The 19010-nt window shown below is 50.2% G+C and overlaps 1 protein-coding gene across 2 annotated transcripts in view; it reads left to right on the top strand.

Moving 5' to 3' along the window:
- DSCAM (Down syndrome cell adhesion molecule) overlaps positions 1-17534 on the top strand; it is a 474915-nt gene extending 457381 nt beyond the window's left edge. For both annotated transcript variants that reach the window (XM_014532929.1, XM_014532930.1), the window contains 3 exons: positions 870-1067; positions 2671-2973; positions 16237-17534. In XM_014532929.1, the coding sequence (XP_014388415.1) occupies positions 870-1067; positions 2671-2973; positions 16237-16589 (854 nt within the window). In that variant the 3' untranslated portion in view covers positions 16590-17534. The remainder of the gene's footprint in view (positions 1-869; positions 1068-2670; positions 2974-16236) is intronic.
- The last annotated feature ends 1476 nt before the right edge of the window (positions 17535-19010 follow it).

Genomic DNA, 19010 nt, shown 5'->3' with positions numbered 1-19010 from the left:
CACGGTATATGGGAGACGCCCGGATTAGTTGTCTGGGGCGACCGCAACAATGGACCACAAACTCAGTGACTTAGAACAGAAATTGGTCTCATAGTTCTGGAGGCCAGAAGTCCAAGATCAAGGGTCATTCCCCCTCTGACACCTGTAAGGGTAGATCCTTCCTGGCCTCCTCCTAGTTTCTGAAGGTTGCTGACAATCTTTGACGTTCCTTGGCCTACGGCTACGTCACTGCAGTCTCTGCCTTCCCGTCCCATAACCTGCTCCCTGCCCTGTCTGTCTCCTCTTATACGGACACCAGGCATGTTGGACCAGGGGCCCGCCCTGCTCCGGTGTGACCTCATCCTAACTAATTACATCTCTCTGCAGTGACCCGTTTCCAGATTAGATCACATTCTGAGGTCCTGGGAATTAGGATGTGGACACACCTTTTAGGGAGACATAATTCAACCTATAACAACACATCACGGGAGGAGGACTGTAGAAAGGAAGCCGAGTTAGAGCGCGTTGGCCGAGCTCCTTGTGTTACGGAAGACGGGGAGTCTCGGGAAGTTTATTAAGTGGCATGCATTGGGCCATGAAACTATTCAGAGCCAGAAGCATGGTTCTGATCCGTAACAGCTGAATCCAGTTCTAATGTCCTTCCCCTTACAGAGCTCCTTTAAATGCTTCAGAATCACATGAATGTCTCCAACCATGGGAGGAAGGAAATGCATGCTCGGGGCAGGGATAGTCACGGAGGGCTTCCTGGAGGCAGGAGCCTGCAGGGAGGGTCATAGGGCTGGGTCGGGAGCACAGTATTTAACACCTTTATCACAGCTGACCACACACCTCCAGCGACCGAGACAGACATTGTTCTTGACTCTTCACAGATCCCACCACCAGGAGGAACGCCAAGGCTGGGCCCACAGCGAGAAACCGGTACGCCAGCCAGTGGACCCTCAACAGACCCCACCCCACCATTTCAACACACACCCTCACCACCGACTGGAGGCTGCCCACGCCCAGGGCCGCAGGATCGATGGACAAGGAGAGTGACAGCTACAGCGTCAGCCCCTCACAGGACACAGGTAGCTCCACACCTCCTCCCCACACCGGGGATGAGCCCGCTCACACCAAGGGCTTTGCAGGCTCCTACGTACATACATTTGTACGTATTCCCTTTCAAGGTCACTTTCAAATGGGAACGTGCGGGCATTTGTCTAACAGACACCAATGCGGTGCACAGCAGGGCACCTTCCAGGCCAGTGACTTCTGCACACAGAACCAAGAGGCAGCATTCTGCAGGTGCCCCGAGTCTCAGCTCAGGCTGCGTTCTCCTTCTCATTCCCGCCCGCTGGCAGACACAGACATGTTCACATGTTCACCCACACAAGGGCAATCATGTCTGGTTGTGCTGGGAGGGCATCTGACCCGCTACCTTCTCCAGGATGAAGATGCTGCACTTGGAGCTAAGTGACAAGGTCGGAGCACCTCTAGGGTGCCCCGCTTGACAATTAAGCAGGGCTTGATTATAAGGTAAGTTATCTTGTCTGTGCCATCAACCACCCAGATTTCACTTCGGAGAGAAGACAGCCCCTAAAAATAGCACTGGGCTGCCTACCCCCCTCCCATCTTAAATTTTGCAAAGAATTCTATCTAAACCTAATCGCTGTGGGGAATTTTAACACTCATTTTCTTTTGTTCTGGAAGATATTCTGCAAAAATAGTGTTTCCAAGGCGGAGTGTCACCTTGTACCTTTATTTTTATGGCTGTTAGTTCTCTTACAAGACTCTCAGAGTTCCCCAGAGGCGACTTCAAAACTTTGACACTCGGGGGCTTGAAATGCAGAGATTCCTCCAATCAGCCGCACCCTTTCAGGCCTGGCAAGGTTCCTGTCCCCACCCAGGGTGGCAGCCTCAAAGAATGAGTCCCAGGGGCCGGGGGCCATTCTGCCTAGTGGCCAATTTCTGTGCTTAGTCACGGCTTGGTTTCTAACCCTCATCACGTCTCCCTGACGTGACCAAGCCACGCCCAGGCTAGAGACGCTGAGCTGCGGAGCTTGTCCTTCCCGTCCATCAGAGTCTCTATGGTACAGAGCCATTTGCAAATCCAAGTAGGGAGGGCAGGTCATTTAGGCACATTCCCAAAAATTCTGTTTGAATGGAAAGCAGGATTTTTTAAAAATATATCTTTATTGATTTCAGAGAGGAAGGGAGAGGGAGAGAGAGATAGAAACATCAATGATGAGAGAGAATCATTGATCAGCTGTCTCCTGCACACCCCCTACTGGGGATCGAGCCCGCAACCTGGGCATATGCCCTTGGCCAGAACGACCCTGGGCCCCTTCAGTCTGCAGGCTGACGCTCTATCCACTGAGCCAAACTGGCTAGGGCGAAAAGCAGAATTTTTAAAGGGGGCTGCTTTACTGATTTATGGAAATGCCCCAGGCTGGGGTATCTGACTACAGTGATGCCCTACCCCCACCCCACCATTGGAAACACAGTGTCCTGAGCCCACTTTGCGGAGGCTTCTGAAGTGGCCTCTGGGTGACAAAGGCAGTCCTCAAAGACCCAGGACGCCTGCTGCGTGGTCCTGTGACCTGGGAGAAATCGCCCCAAGCCGGGGAGGGTGGTCAGTCTGTGCAAAATAGTGATCATTCCCCCACCTTGCTGCTCTGCTTCCCGGTGCAGATCGAGCTCGGAGCAGCATGGTCTCCACTGAAAGTGCCTCCTCCACCTACGAAGAGCTGGCCAGGGCCTACGAGCACGCCAAGATGGAAGAGCAGCTGAGGCACGCCAAGTTCACCATCACCGAGTGCTTCATCTCGGACACATCATCCGAACAGTTGACGGCAGGGACAAATGAGTACACAGACAGTCTGACCTCCAGCACCCCTTCAGAGTCGGGGATCTGCAGGTTCACTGCGTCTCCCCCCAAACCTCAGGATGGAGGGCGAGTGATGAACATGGCGGTTCCGAAGGCACATCGGCCAGGTGAGCAGGAAATGCGCGCACCATTGTGTAGGGAAGCTCCCGCCCCGATTCACACCTGTCTACCCTGAGAGCCCGCTTGGGGTTTAGAATGCTGTTCTGTTTATTGACTGCTGCGTAGTGAACCATGCCAAAGCTGTTGGCTTACAACAGCAATCACTTATTTTGTTAATGAGTTTGAAATTTGCGCGGTGCTGCGTGGAGACAGCTCATCTCTGCTCCAGCAGGTCAGACAGGAGGCTCAATTAGGGCTGGAGGAGCCACCTGCAAAGTGGCTCCCTCCCTGGCCCCGTGGAGAGTTGGTGCTAGCTGCATCCGCCCTATGTACGTTTCTCCGCCACAAGGTGGCTTGGGCTTCCTCATGTCATGGTGACTCTGTGCTAAGAACCAGTGTCCCAAGAGACAGACAGTGGAAATAGCCAGTTTCTTAAGGCTGGGGCTAGAAAGTGACCTGTCACTTCTGCCATATTCTATTGTTCAAGGAGCCCAGATTCTAGAGAGGGAGGCTCCCACCATGTAATGAGAGGAGCTTCAGAATCACGGGGCTGTGTTTTAAACCTGCTGCCCTGAGGGCTTCAGAGGAGAGAGGCCCTACTGTGCACCAGCATTTGGACCCTGGTTTTACTGAGTTACCCACGTGACAGTGACTGGCTAATGTCACATCCGTCACAGTTTGGTCTCTGCCTTGAGCCTGGGAGGTGGTCTGGGTTTGTGGATGGAGCTGCAAACCCTAAGGCCTGCAGGGCCTAGCAGATCATGTAACTGAATGAAGAGATTACGAAGCAGGAAAAGGGAGTGATGGGATAGGAACAATTTAAGAGCTCAGGGACTATCTAGAGCAGTGGTTCTCAACCTTCCCAACGCCGCGACCCTTTAATACACTTCCTCATGTTGTGGTGACCCCCAATTTCATTGTTACAAATTGAACATAATTAAAGCATAGTGATTAATCACAAAAACAATATGTAATTATATATGTGTTTTCCGATGGTCTTAGGCGACCCCTGTGAAAGGGTCGTTCGACCCCCAAAGGGGTCGAGACCCACAGGTTGAGAACCGCTGATCTAGAGCAAATGGCCCTAGCAAGCTCCCCCCAACTGATCCCAAGTGAAAATGGGGCCCCAGTATGAGCGAGTTTCTCAAGAGAAGCCAGAAATCTTGGTTTTATATGGACACTCGCAGTTCTTAAGTGTTGGCTCCGGTGTTTGCATACCACTATACAGGGCAAATAAGCACCTTGTTAGACTGGGTCCAAACCAAGGCAGCCAGTCATAGTTATTCTCTGAAAAATCACCTCTTTTCCTCACACTGAAATAGGTGCCTGTAGACTTTGCTTTGCAGACTGGCCTGTCCCTTCTTGTTGAATCCAGGTGTATTTCTCTTTCTCCCATTTCCTGAACCGCGACACTGGTTCTATTTCAAACATTTATCTTCACTTTTAAATTACTGTGATTCCTTTGGGTTTTATGGCATAAGGCCCAGCTGAAATGAGCCTCATAAATACATAAAAATATATAAAATGAGAATTGTCTATCCAGCGACTAATCTTCCGAGCAGAGGCAGAGATCCTCGCCAGCAGACAATAAAGAGTGATGGCTTCATTTAGTTTCATTCCGCTACCTCCTCGGGGAGAGGATGCGCTGTTATTTATGGGTGTTGTTATTTCAAGTATTTTTTTATTATTGACACTTACGTGCAAGCAAATGGAGAGACATGTAGGACAAACTGCCGTGACTTTCTGTGGCTGCCCCGCCTGAATGTGTGGAAGATAGGAGAGGAGAGCTCAGCCAGTGTGGCTCAGTGGTTGAGCATCAACCTATGAACCAGGAGGTCACGTTTTGATTCCCAGTCAGGCCACATGCCTGGGTTGCAGGCTCAATCACCAGTAGGGAGGGGAAGCTGGGGGGAGGGGGAGCATGCAGGAGGCAGCTAATCAATGGTTTTCTCTCACCATTGATGTTCCTATCTCTCTCTCACTTCCTCTCTGAAATCAATAAAAATACATTTTTTAACAAAGGACAGGAGGCAAGAACGCATGCCTGTGGGCATGTCCTTAGTCTTGCTGGGCTTCAGTTGCTGCATCTATAAAATGGGCAAAACATTGTTACCCAGCAAGCACTCACTGCCCGATGCACATAGAAGCCAATACTATGGCATGGGTTTGAGAAAAGAAAAAGCTCTGGTTACGAGGAAGTCACATGGCAAGGAGGCAGGAGGCAAAGTTCAACTCTGTCTCCCCGATGGAGGAGTCGGAGCAAGATTTAAGGGGTTTCAGCACTGAATCTCCTGGACAGCGGCCCCTTTGCTTCTGGAAGGGTCCCTGGTGCTGTGGTTCTGGTCAAGCCTTGGTCCTTTGGCTCTGGGGTGGGCTGGGGAGTTAAGGGCCCACAGGTGTTACTCTTGAGTGGCGTATTCAAGGTTTAAACTTGGGTTCTGGGTTTTTTCAGAAACAGGACAGGACCACTTTGAGCTGGTTCTGTGGTTACAACATCGGCGCCGACTCTATGGGGTTTGTGTAAGACAAATGGAACATACACAGGTGAAACTGTTAGCAGTTGTGTCTGTTGTTGCCTGTTGACATTGTTAGTTCCCAGTGACTCCAGGGTGTCTCCAGGGTTGCTGCTGGCTCCCTTCTCCCTTCCTTCTTTTGTTTGTTCTCCTTCAGGGGCCATTGATGTCCTGGGGAGCACCCATGTCATAGCCGTCCCACCCAGTTAGGTACCTTAGGCTTCCATCTAAGAGACACGGCCGCCGTGCCCCCTTCACGGATGAGCTCCTGGGTTATAGGACTGTCCCGTTTGTGCCGGCCTTGAAATAAGTCAGGGCTTGAGTTTCTTTCTGATGACTTGTTCATATTGTTGGCTTAATAGTGAAAAAAGTTTAAGCCTTTTTCATGATGTTATTGCCTGGATCCATTAAAGCAGTGAAAAGATCGCAACTACATAAGTTGCTATCATCTTAACATACTCCTTAAACCAGCGGTCACCAACCTTTCGCTCCTCACGGACCACCAGTGGTCTGAGGACCGCCGGTTGGCGACCGCTGCCTTAGACTAAAATGATTTTATAACTTTAGGAATGAATAATATTTTAAATCAGTGGGAATCCTCATGTCCACCAACTTTGGTCCACACGAGATGACTATTTGGTTAACATTAAATAGGCTTTTTAGGGGAAAAAATACCTCATCCTTCTGGAAGCCTTTCTGTTGCTCCTTATAATACAACTAAACACCACACCGGACTCAAGACCCCGGGTGACAATTTATTATCCTGCTGACTGGGGACCACATCAAACTAGCAGTGCCTTGGGTGTGCCTGTGCTTTGCGTGGTTCTGGGCGGTTCTCAGTCAGAGTGTGTCTCTGGGCAGCCTTCAAAGTCTCCGGCTAGCCTTCTCCTCCCATCGGGTCCTCTTTTTTAATTACCTTTTCCCATTTACAATCCCAAGCTTTTAAACTCTCTACAAATAAAGATCTAGTTAAATGAACTTGGCCAAATGGTGGCTCTGGGAAGATAGGAAACACGTCTTGTATTTCTCTCCCAGAGTCTAGCAGATACCTGGCAGCAGAGTGACTGTTGGAGGAATATGTTTAAATGGTTTAGTGGAATTGAATACATGCTCCTAACGCTCTGTCTGGCACATAGTAGGTGCTTAATAAACATTGTCGAGCGAATGAATAGGTTGTGGCTGACAGTGATAAGGCTGGCCACTTGGTTAAAATATGAAGGTTATTAGGAATTGTGAGTAAAATACCAGAGGACATGGAAGTGCGTGCCATCTTCCAGGCGAACTTTAAACAGAGTAATTTCTTTTCTCTCCTTGCTCTTAACAAGTTGAGCGGAAGCTCTTCCTCAGCTAAGGGTGGGGGGGGTTGCCCCAGGAAATGTGGCCAGCTCACCCCTGAGGCACACCTCAGGATCTAGCTTTAGAGTTTTAGTAATTCCTGGATTTGGAATGTGCTGCATTTCTAGGACTTGTATATTTTAAGTACAGTACCACGTGTGTACTTGTTCTGTTTTCTTCAGTAAGAGATGGCTATTTCCGTCTTTAAAAACAAACAAAACAAGCAAACCAAACTCTGTATTCCTCCAAGAAACAGCTGGAAAGTGTAACCGCTTCTTTTCCTCTTGCCCAGGGTGGCTTCTGAGACTTGGATTACAGCGTCTCGTCTTGGTTTCAGGTAGCATCTTGAGCCAGTTTCTGCCGTTCTTGGGTTACTGCTTCTTTATTCATGATGCGTACCCTATGCCCTCGAGAGATGCCATGGCAGAAAGCTACTTAAATCAAGTGAAAGCTTCAAATGTGCAACCTAATAGGGCCTGCCCCGCTAGCAGCGGGGAAACTTCTGCCCCTTTGGAGCTCAGCTGTCACACCCCGGGACCCCAGCCTTGACCTCAGCTGTTCCATGATGAAAGCAGCTGCCCTTTCCCGGCTGGAAATGGCCACTGCCTGCTGCCGCCTGGGCAGTTCTCTGAGTGACCAGCGGATGAAGCAGAGATCCTCAGGGAACAGGGGTCCAGAGGGAAGAAAGGAGATAAAGGCTGGGAGACAGGAATGACCTTGAGAGCAAGAGATCCCTCTGAGCTGCCAAATGTACAATCTTTCAAATACCCCTTAGATTCAAGTTAGAAGGACCCTGGAGCCATTAGCAACACCTCCGCACATTACTTTTCACTCCCCGCTCTGGGTGGACCTAAATATTCGAATGTGCTCATCTTGGCTCCTTCCTGGAAAACCAAGTCTCTCTGATGTGCATTTGCAATTTTGTCTTCTTAAAGACCCTGCTTTAATTTTAGTCCGATGTCCCTTGGACACGTAAAGTGGCGCGTGTTCGGAAGGGCCCCAAGCTGGGAACTCTAAGCCCACTCTCTAAGCCACTGGCCTTTTGCAGCCTCCTCCTCCCCACCCTGCACTGGTTGCAGCACCGAGCCCACAGATCTGCCAGGTGCTTGCAGGTTTTTATTTTAGTCCGATGTCCCTTGGACACGTAAAGTGGCGCATGTTCGGAAGGGCCCCAAGCTGGGAACTCTAAGCCACTGGCCTTTTGCAGCCGCCTCCTCCCCACCCTGCACTGGTCGCAGCACTGAGCCCACAGATCTGCCAGGTGCTTGCAGGTTTTCGCAGCTGCTGCTGTGTGTCCCCCAGTGCCTGAGTCTGTTCTTTTGTTCCGACAGCCTTTTCTCTGGCCTCTGGGCCCTTTCGCCAGCTCGCTGCCTTTCTTGGTTCTCTTATTGGGGTTCAGCTCTAGTTGTTGGGGAGCCCAAAGATAGTGGAAGGTGAGGAGGAGGCCTGTGCCTGACAGACCTGTGACGGAGAGGCAGGTGGGCTCCCTGTGTCCTGTGGTGTGAGCAGAAGGAAGCTTCTAGATTCCAGGACTGCAGATGCAAGCAGAGGCTCACCACGGTGATTGCATCGACAGAAACACAAATATAACAAGTATATTGCACTCATTTATTCATCCCATAGTTATTGACTCTCTTCTCCATGAAAAGATACTGCACCCGGTATTACTCAAAGACATAAAAGTGCTAATACTGTATATTAAACCAACACGTCCCACAGTCTCCATAGTTTATCAGAATAGCATGGAGTATCATGGCAGCAGACCAAGAGTCTGAAAGACACAAGACTGACAAACAAGGGGGTTGAAGAAACAAGGCAAAATCCAGCTTATGGAAGTCAGGCACCACCCCTCCTACACACGGGGCGGGGGGGGTGGGTGCGGGCGGGAGACAGACAGACAGACTACACATGGCCCAGTGAGATGCCATGATGAGTCAGGAGCAACCTGGGAACATACAAAAAGCTAAGAAGAGAACAGCAAAGACCATCGTCTTTCACTGTGGTCCCGTGTAGACATGGCTGGCACCAAGTCCTAATGCAGCCTACTTCTCACACTGGGAAGCTACAGCCATAAATTCAAGTGATGTAGCCAGCCCTCTCCAGTCCAGATGCCTTGCTCTCGGGATAAAGACCTCCGAGGTTCTGAGAGGCCAGCCTCGTCTTCCTCACCAGGCATGACCCCTGCTCTCTGGGCTCCAACTCTCTGGCCTCCTGAAATCTACAAGCATCTACTTCCTCTGTCTGGAAGGTACTGATTTCCAGGCTAACTCGGCCCTTCCATGGGACGACTCAGTATGTACAGGGGTTGCTGAGATGGGTCTGCAGCCTCATGGCTGAGCAGGTACAAGGCCCCAGCTGGGCTCCTCCTTAGTGTCCCCCAGTGTGTGGGTCCCCGTGGGTCTCACGTGAAAGCTCTCTTTGAGCCCCATGGCCTCTTCCTCACTGGGGACTTCTCAGTCCCTGTTAATGAGCTCCATGCTTGCCTAAAAGTCAGGGCAGATTCCAATCCTGCTTCTGGTTGAGAACTGCTTTAGTTCAGAAGAGCCGTGAGCAGCCACTAAGTCCAAGCCCCACTTCGTACACAAGTGTAGTGTGTGTGTGTGTTTTTGTGTGTGTGTTTTTTTTGCTTTTGGTTTTTCTTTATTGATTTTAGATAGAGAAGGGGGAGAAAGCGAGGGAGAGAGAAACGTAGATGTGAGAGAGAAACATGGATCGATTGCCTCTCCACATGCACCCAGACCAGAGATGGAACCCACAACCTGGGTATGTGCCCTGACCTGGAATCAAACCCGCCACCTTTCGGTGTAAGGGACAATGCTCCAACCAACTGAGCCCCACCGGCCAGGGCCACAGCGTAGCTGTTAAAGTTCACTAGTGAGTAGGAGGATGTATCGATGAGCTCTGAAAAATGCATGAGGCCTCTGAAGTGCAAGCCAGGAGTGGGAACAGGATCTGTGTCCATGGGCCTCCGATAGCTATCTCGCATTATTTATTGAGGGGTTTTCCTGGTTGCCTTAGGGAGTGAAGATTCATTTACCAAGAGAGGTTGGTTTACAAGCTTTCATTACCATGCTGCCGCATTAATATTAAGCCAAAGAAGTGTTAGATCTCACCTGCGCTGGTGGGGGCGGATGCACGCTCCCTGGTGGCTGGCTCTTTGAAGCTGCAGTGTGATTGCAAGTCTGATCCGTGGGATTTTCATTGAAATTGCCAGAACTCAAGGTTAGCATTCTGTGCTGCTTACTTCTGCATTAATAGCAAGCTTCATCCAAGCACAGATATCAAACCTTGTTAGAAATTGATGGAAGTTCCTTTGTAGGTGGCCCCAGTGGAGATGGAGGTCCCTAGGGACCCTGAGTCACTTTCATTCCGCAGGAGTTTGTTTGTTGTGGAAGGCTAGGCATGTCTCAGTTGCTAATAAAGAGGAAGAAGGCCTTGGAATCGGAGGCTCTCAGAAATGCATTCTCCTGGCCGCTGTGGCTCAGTGGTTTAGCATCGACCTATGAACCAGGAGGTCTCGGTTTGATTCTTGGTCAGGGCACAGGCCCAGGTTGCAGGCTCCATCCCCAGTGTAGGGCATGCAGGAAGCAGCCAATCAATGATTCTCTCTCCTCATTGATGTTTCTATCTCTCTCTCCCTTTCCCTTCCTCTCTGAAATCAATAATATATATAAAGAAATGCATTCATTGGTTCCATACTTATCCCCAAATTCCTCATACAGATGTACTTAACCAGTTCTCACAGGGAGATAGAGCATAAGAAAGGAGCTTTTAGACTTAAAGGTACCTTTAGAAGTTAACATCCTTCAATTGACTAAAGTTAAGAGCTGAAACTAGAAGGGGTCACAGAACTATTTCGAGGCAGAGGCAGGATGTTTTTATTATTAACTCTATTATAGATGTCCCCCATTTTCGCCCCCTTTGCCTCCCCCCACCCTGCCCTCACCCCTCCTAGGCCTTCACCACATTAATATCTATGTCCACGGCCTATGCATATATGCATATATATTCTTTGCTTGATCTCTTCCCATCCCCACCCTGAGACTTGTCAGTCTGTCTCATGCATTCATGCCTCTAGTCCTATTTTGTTCATCAGTTTCTTTTGTTCTTTAGATTCCGCATATAAGTGAGATCATGTGATATTTGTCTTTCTCAGAGACAGGATTTGGACACCAAGTGCAGAACTCTCTAGTTCATGCTCTTTCCATTGTCCTAAGCTCCCACCCATCAGGTCAAGTGGAGGCCCTCTGGCTGCTGTTCCGTGGGGCCCATCCCTCACTTTTCCCATAAAGAACTGAGGCCATAACTCCTTGTGGACTAGATGAGGCTGAGGAGTATGAGTCCTTATGCTGGTTGAATTCAGTGTATTTCAAGTGATATAAGGACCCACTTGGAAAGATGAACTTTGACCTTCTAAATGAGTTTCTCATCAACAGGATAGTTCCTTGCGGTGGGCGGTGCTGTGCATAGAAGCATGCTGACCAGCATCCCTGGCTCTGTCCAGCAGAAGCTAGAAGCTAACCCCACCCCCACTTGTGACAACCCAAGATGTCTTCAGTCATAGCCATCTGCCCCCTGGGGGCAAAATCCCCCACGCTGAGAACCATTAATCCAGACTTTAGACATTTCCCCCTGGTGTGTGCATTGTCTGGGAATAGATTCATGGGATGTGCACTCATTATACATTTTCTCAATAGACTGATTCTTCTCCTGTGTTGGTATTGATTTTCCCCTTATTCTTCCGAAGCTGAAATGCATTCAGACTTGTGTGTGAGTCTGAATATATTGAGAATGTTCAGGAAGCTTTGCTTTCCTGGTAAGAGGGGGGTCTCCTGGTCTTCGGCTAAAGAGAGGCAGGTTTAATGCAGCAGTTTCCACACAGTCGGGGCCAGCCATGGCCCAAAGGCCCCCTTAGCGGGCAGGCTTCAAGCATCTATCGCAGGTGGACACGGCACCACCGGGGCAGTCTGTTCTGGTCAGGGTGGAGGTGAGGAGTTGAGACGGTACCAGTGAGTAAAGTGGTTAGGGCAGGGGGGAAACATTAGAAATATTAGTGGCACCAAAGGTTCCCAGAGGGCAGTGACAGGAGGGTTAGAAATAGACCATTGTGACAAATAACAAGGCATGACATTGAAATCATGGCCAAATCATTCCTCAAGGCATAAATCATAAGAGCCTCGGACTGGCATGGGGTGAGGAGTGCAGCTGTGGTATGGGGGCTGCAGGCCGATGAGGCGAAGTGGAGAAATGCTTCCATAACACAGAGGCCCCAGGGAGGTTGGGCCACCATTGGGAGACCCTGGGACAGGGCCCTCTCGTCACCTGTAACCTGCATCTGTTCCCATAGTGCCGCCTCGTGTCCTCTCTCTCCTCCTCTCTGCCACATCCCATGATTCAGTTCAGTTCCTTTCCATCCACTTTTCTCTACCTGTGGCTCTTTATCTCTTGTTTTCATCTCTCCTTGTTCTGTCTCCATGTTTCTTCCCTCTGTTTGTGTGTGTGTGTGTGTGTGTGTGTGTGTGTGTGTGTGTGTGTGTGTGTGTGTCTATTTCCATCTCTCTAGTCTCTAAACTCAGAGAGGGGTGGAGAGGAAAGCTGGACAGAAACAAGGAGGAGGAAATTAAATGATAGACAGTGTACATCCTTGCTGAAAATAGACGTGAACACCACGGTAACAGATTTCTCTAGAGACAGCCCTAAGGCAGGGCTTTGGCTCCGCCCATGTTTGTGGCCAATTGGGTTTGCACGCAAGGGGCCTGTGCACCTGAGAGAAGTGACTTTTTGGAATTCAAAGCAAAAGAGATCCTGAACTCCTGGGTCACTGCTGCTGTCAAACACATGGAAGAACCCAAGGGGGTCCTGGCTACTTAGCTACGGATGTGGAGCCCTGGGGAGCATGCAGGGGGCTGAGGCTCCTCCTCGCTCCTGGAGAAGATCCAGGAGAGCTGCTTGAATGTAACCCTCGGGGGCCTTTGGGGGCAGCTGGACAAGCATCTACTCCCCCAGGGAGCAGGGAAACTGGAAGGAGTGACTCTGACTTGGCCTCAGTGGAGAAGGAAGGATGGGTGACAGCTTAGCCCACAGAGGCGCCCCTACGAGCTCAGGGCACAGGAGGGACCCTGTGAACCACAACCACGTTGGCTCCTGTTATTGTTAAAGAGCAATCCCCTCCTTCCCATGGTTGATGGAAGCAGAGACTGTCACCCTCCATAGAACTTTCAGAGAGAGTTCACGTGGTGTTCCCCAGCCCACCCCAGCCAAGGGACGGGCATCTGTGCTAGTGTCCTGTGGCTGCCGTAACAAAGTACCACAAACTTGGTGGCTTAAATCAATAAATTTAATGCTCTCACAGTTCTAGAGGCCAGAAGCCCAAAACCAAGATTTGATCAGAGCCGGGCCCCCTCCTGAAACTCTAGGAAAGAATCCTTCCTTGCCTCTTCTGGTTTCTCGTGGCTCTGGGCATTCCTTGGCTTGTGGCGGCATCATTCCAACCTGCCCCTCCATCTTCACACGGTGCCCTCCCTCTTCTCTGTGCCTCCAATCTCCCTCTGCCTGTGTCTTATGGAGACACATGGCATTGGATTTAGGACCTACCTTAAATCCAGGTGATCTCACCTGGAGATCCTGACCTTAATTACACCTGCAAAGACCCTTTCTCCAAATAAGGTCACATTCACAGATTCCAAGGGCTAAGACATGGGCATATCATTTGGGTGAACCCTAATCAACCCACTAAAGACAGAAACAAAGGTATAAAAAAATAGTTCCCAGCTCATGTCCCTGGTGGATCCCCAGCCCATAACTTCAACCCCTCTGAGAAGGAAGACATCTGATCGTACCTTTTCACATGCGTTATCTAACCCAATCCTCACCTTAACCCTACATGGTAGGTTCTGCCACTGGTCTCATTTTGTGAATGAAGAAACTGAGCCCAGATTTATAGCAGGTGAAATGCAGGCAATGTCATCCCGGCCTCTACTCTTAACCACCACCGTTAGAATCATTGTTTCGTTTCTCGTGTGTGAGACAGGCTCAGGGAGAGCCGGGAGGCCGAGACCATCAGGTGCCCACATCCAGGTTGTCACCACGGCTTTCCATTTCACTTCTCTCTTTTCCTGGAGTAATGTGTGCATGGGTTGTCTCTATCTATCGGCGTCTGAAGAACATGCAAGATGGATGGATGATTGGAGGACCCAGTTTCCCAAGTGGTCCTAGGACTAGCACGGGGTGGGATTTGAATGGACCCAAGTACCTTTAATAAACAAAGCTTACCACCGCTTACGTGGGTGCTCACTGCTGCCTTCGTGCATGAGTGATGAAGAGAGCTCGTTTGCAGCATTGACACAGTTGATAGGGCTACTTTGGGTGCCAATCAGAAAGCACGCGCACTGTCAAAAGAGCTAGTAGAGCACCATACAGCATCACAAAGCTTTGCCTGAGAAACCGCATCACCAGAGAGAGTGGGTATTGAGAGGGGCCTGGCAGATCGGCACAGCAGACACGGGGAGCCCGTGTATAGAGACACAGCGCTGAGCGGTTGCCATTAGTCATGATTTCCAGTCCTCGCCAGTCGTTCCCACCTGCCCTAACCCTCTTGATCACTTATCTAAAGTGGTAGCCCCTGGGGACTGCAGGCAGGTATCGTGGGCTCTGTCTTTTGATTCCACACACATTTTTCCCATGTAATCTAGGACCCGCACATTCTGCCATCTAGCCAGGACTCAGATGTGATTGCTTTTTGGGGCTAAATACGCCCCTCACTCAGTGGGGAGCTGCTGGGTAGAAACTCGTTCCTGGGTCTGTGACAACACATGACTAGCACGTCAGGTGTCCTGCGTCACTGGGCCTCAGGAAGAGCAAGGCGAGTTCTTGGACCTCCATTTTAAAATAACACTGGAGGTCAATGAACTCCACATGTTGTCAAGTATTTTTTAACAAGACTAAGAAACAATAGTCATGTTAATAAATAAGAGGACAAATTAATATAATTTGCCTATTAGGCTCTTAGGAATAAAGACAGTCACTTTTAGGAAACTGGATATATATAAAATCCACAAATTTCAAAATGTGGTAAATTAGAGTTGACTCATATGTAAAATATTCTTCACACTACAAAGAGCTTTTCCAGTTTAATGTCATTTCTTAATGACAGCTGTTAATTACTTCATGATATTTGTTTGCAAATAATTAACCCCCACGAAAGAGAATGAATACCACATCCACCACCAGAAATAAAAATAAATCATTTTCAATGTTATCACACAAGGCATTCGGGGCATGAGGTTTCATTGTTTTTATTTAAACACTTCCGTTTTTCAGGAACAAGACTAATGCCCATCACAAGGTACACCTGGACCTTTGACCTTAGACTCCATAGTGACAGACCTCATGCATCATTGCTTCCAAGCCTGAATCCTGACACACCAGGCTCCAAAATCCTTTCCACAAGAAGGCCCTGTTATGCCAGTCTTTCTCCAAGAGTCCATGCCAGCTTATTGTCAAGGCCTTCTTATCAGCTTTCCCTTGATCCCGTTCACTGACTGAGGCCCACATCGAATTAGAGCTCCTTTGATTTCACGGAGCCAAATCTAAAGTGTCGAGGGGGCCACTTTCACCAAAAGTGATCAGAGAAAACCTGGTAGCTTGAAGGTGACACAGCCTGTGGAACTGCCGAGACCAGATCCGGTGCTCTGTTATTTTTTTCTCTGTCGCTCCCGGAGCCCCTGCTCCCCCAAGCGCTTCCCATCACACCTGGGACTTGGGGAGCACACTTCACACTGGGTGTGCATGTCTACGTCTGCCTTGGGTGTAGTTTTTCTTTTTCTCTTTGTTTATTTATTACTAGAGGCCCAGTGCAGGCCTGGCCGGCGACCAAAGTGCGAGCGTCTGGTGTGGAAGGGTAGGTCCCAGCTGACCTCTGGGCCCTGGGCAGCACCTGGGCCCCTGGCCTCCCGCGCACCCCCATCTCCCTCAGCACCTGGGAGCCGGGCGTCGGCCCCACCCATCAGGGCCACATAGCTCACGCCCGCCATGTTGTGCGCCACCCCCTGGTGGTCAGCCCACGTCATAGCAAGTAGTCGAACTCCTGGTGGAGAGGACAATTTGCATATTAGGCTTTTATTATATAGGATTATTATTTTTGATGTGGCTTCTCTTTCTGTTGTGGGCTTCAGAAGGACCTTGGGACCTCATCTATCTGGTTAAAGTGTGACACTGAAGAGTTCCTGTGCCATAGAGAGGCCAGCACATTAGAGGGGAGGATGGTCCCGCCTTTGCAGCGAGCTCTGACGAGGAGTTTGACAGCCTCACCTGGGTGCGGGGCTCACCTCTGAGCCCTGGATGGCCTGTCACGTGTGCACAGGGGCCCTCGGCACCCGCTCGCCACCTGAAGCACCCCGCTAACTGCTCTGTGTTTCTTTGCAGGTGACCTCATCCACTTGCCTCCATACCTTCGAATGGACTTCTTGTTGAACCGAAGTGGCCCGAGCACCAGCAGGGACCTGAGCTTAGGGCAGGCGTGCTTGGAGCCGCAGAAAAGTCGGACCCTGAAGCGCCCCACGGTCCTGGAGCCCATCCCCATGGAGGCGCCCTCGGCCACGTCCTCCGCCCGAGAGGGACAGCAGTGGCCGCAGGGGGCCGTGGCCACATTACCTCAGCGCGAAGGGGCCGAGCTGGGCCAGGCAGCTAAAATGAGCAGCTCCCAGGAATCGCTGCTCGACTCCCGGGGCCACTTGAAAGGCAGCAATCCGTACGCCAAGTCGTACACCCTGGTATAACAAACAGCATGGCGGGACCGCGGTTGTAAATACGGTTTAAAAAAACTCAATCAAAGCTACCTTTTTTTTACGGAATTCCAATATTTATAATTAAAGAAAATTGCCAAAATATATTAAAAAAAAGAGAAACTACTGCAACCACAGACAGTGCAAAGACTCTCCTGCTTTTTTTCTGTCTGAGTGTGAGCTCCATCTGCCTGGGCATCTGATTTTTTGGGAAAGAAGTCCAGTTTTATGATCTTCACAGGCTATTGCATTTTTACTGATTTTCTACACGTGCATGGGGGACTAACTAAACCTTCTGACCGGAAGTTCTATCACACACGATGCGAGAAAGAAAACAGGAAAGCATATTCCGCTCTCTGTGAATCTGCAAGGAACGCTGGCGCGGGGGCAGGGGGAGACTTAGTCATGTTTGCACACCTTTCTTTCCCATTAGGAACTGGGGCCTCGGTCTGACCTTCTTCTGTTGTTACTTAGGATGAGTGTCGTCCGTGAAGGGGAGGGGGGATCGATTTGGTTTTCTTTTTCGTTTATTTTTTAATTTAAAGAGACACTCTTTGCATTTTGTCTAAGCGAAATAAAGAAGAAAAGGTTGTCTGCCTTTATTTCGATGTCTGCTTCTCTCGTCTCCTCCTGATTGCTGGGTCCTCCTTCTTACGGATGCTGTTTGCAAATCCCAGAGCTGAACCCAGAACTCAAGCTGATAAACCAGCCAGGCTGCCCACGCTCCGGCCTCCGTGGGAACATCTGGGGACCGCGCAGAAGCCGCAGCTGGTCTCGGGCTCAGCCGGGGGCTGTCCTGAGCCTCCCAGATGTGGTGCTCCTCGCCCCCTGACCCTCCAGCTGGACCAGAGGGCAGCAAAGATGGCCTGAGAGCCAAACCCAGCCCACTGCTGTGTTTATAAATAAAGTTTTATTGGCACACAGCCACACGCACCATTCGTGTTTTGTCTGTTTCATGCCACTGGGTTGTGTTGAGGTGTTAGTTACAGCAGAGATGGTGTGACCGGCGACGCTGAAAGTGGTTAGCGTCTGGCCCAGGACAGAGCATCCCCACCCCCCGCCTCTGCTGCTCCACATTGAGCCCCATTGGCTGGCGAAGGAGGGGGGTACAGGAGGCTTCTGTGCATCCTGCCTCCGGGACCTGTCCTGGTGCCCCGTGCCTGGTACCTCAGTTTGCAGGAGCCCATCTCAGTCGTTGCCTCCGATTCACTCGCCTGCACCCAGAGGGAAACTGGGCAATAGTAAGTAATGTTCCTCGGAAACCTGACGCTTCACCTTCCTTCCTCTCCGTTTACACTGTTTACCATGGGGCTCGGGGCTCCTTCTACCGGGAGCTTCCTCTTCCCCAGCGTGAGCTGCCTTCTGCGTCGTGCCCCTGCCCAGCGCGCCCTGAGAGTGTGTGATCCTCCCAAACAGCCATCCCTCCAGACCTTCTGCCCTGAAAGGGGAGGGTTCCCGGACTCCATGCCAGAGGTTTGGCAACAAACAGAAAACGTGATCAAATCAATGCCCCGCTGCTCAGTCTCCAGGAATGGCTGCACACGCCCTTTCCTCTCCCTTCATCACCTCCATGGGCTCCCTCCCCCTCAGCACAGGCTGGTTCAGGTGTCACCATCTGGAAACGAGCTCAGAGGCTGCTTCCTCTTCTTCCTCCCTCCCTCCCTCTCTCCTTCCTTCCTATCTGCTTCCCTCCTTCCCTCCCTCCTTCCTTCCCTCTCCTCCCCTCCTTCCTGTTTCATGTATTTTCCAGGCGGCCCATTTGCCTATTTAAATGCAGCGACACTGGGTGCCTTGTTGTTGGGCTCGGGACCACGTGGAGACCTCCCGCTGGTACTAACACTGGGTGACTCTGGCTGTGTGGGTTTGTTCGTTTTGTGTGTAGTTGTTGTTTCTACAGCTTCAGAATTGAATCCATGTTGACAACTGCTGATTTGCACCCTCACAGACTGCTTTTTTATGCAAAAGAAATGAAATGCTACTTTCTGGGGAAAGTTAAAGCTCTTTCTTCCATCTAACACTTTTATATTCCCCCAACTTAGAAGTTTACCCTTTTAAAAATTTTTCTCTCAAGCTGTGCATAAATAAAAAACTCTCCATCATGTCTGCTTCTGGAATGGATTGCTTTCAAGAATTCTGCCTTGAAAATGCTCGTTAAAATGATTTGACATGTAAACATTATCAAAAAGCCCGCCTCCCTCCCTCTCAGGCGGGGCCCAGTGTTCCTGCTACCTAGAGGTGGGATCTGTGGAGTGAAGGGTGCTGGATGTCTAAAAGACCAATATTGAGAGTAATAGAGTTAATTTTCCTCTGGACCCCGCCTGTCGCTAATCTGATTTGTAGTGTCTTGGAGAGGGCATCGTATTAGCCTACGGTCTAAGCCAGAATGCTGCATTAGTGTAGTGGAACTCAGATAAA

The sequence above is a fragment of the Myotis brandtii genome, unplaced genomic scaffold (genome assembly GCF_000412655.1).
Source record: "Myotis brandtii unplaced genomic scaffold, ASM41265v1 scaffold923, whole genome shotgun sequence".
Lineage (NCBI taxonomy): Eukaryota > Metazoa > Chordata > Mammalia > Chiroptera > Vespertilionidae > Myotis > Myotis brandtii.
The sequence above is the reverse complement of the archived record's forward strand: the minus strand, read 5'-3'. Positions and strand labels throughout refer to the sequence as shown.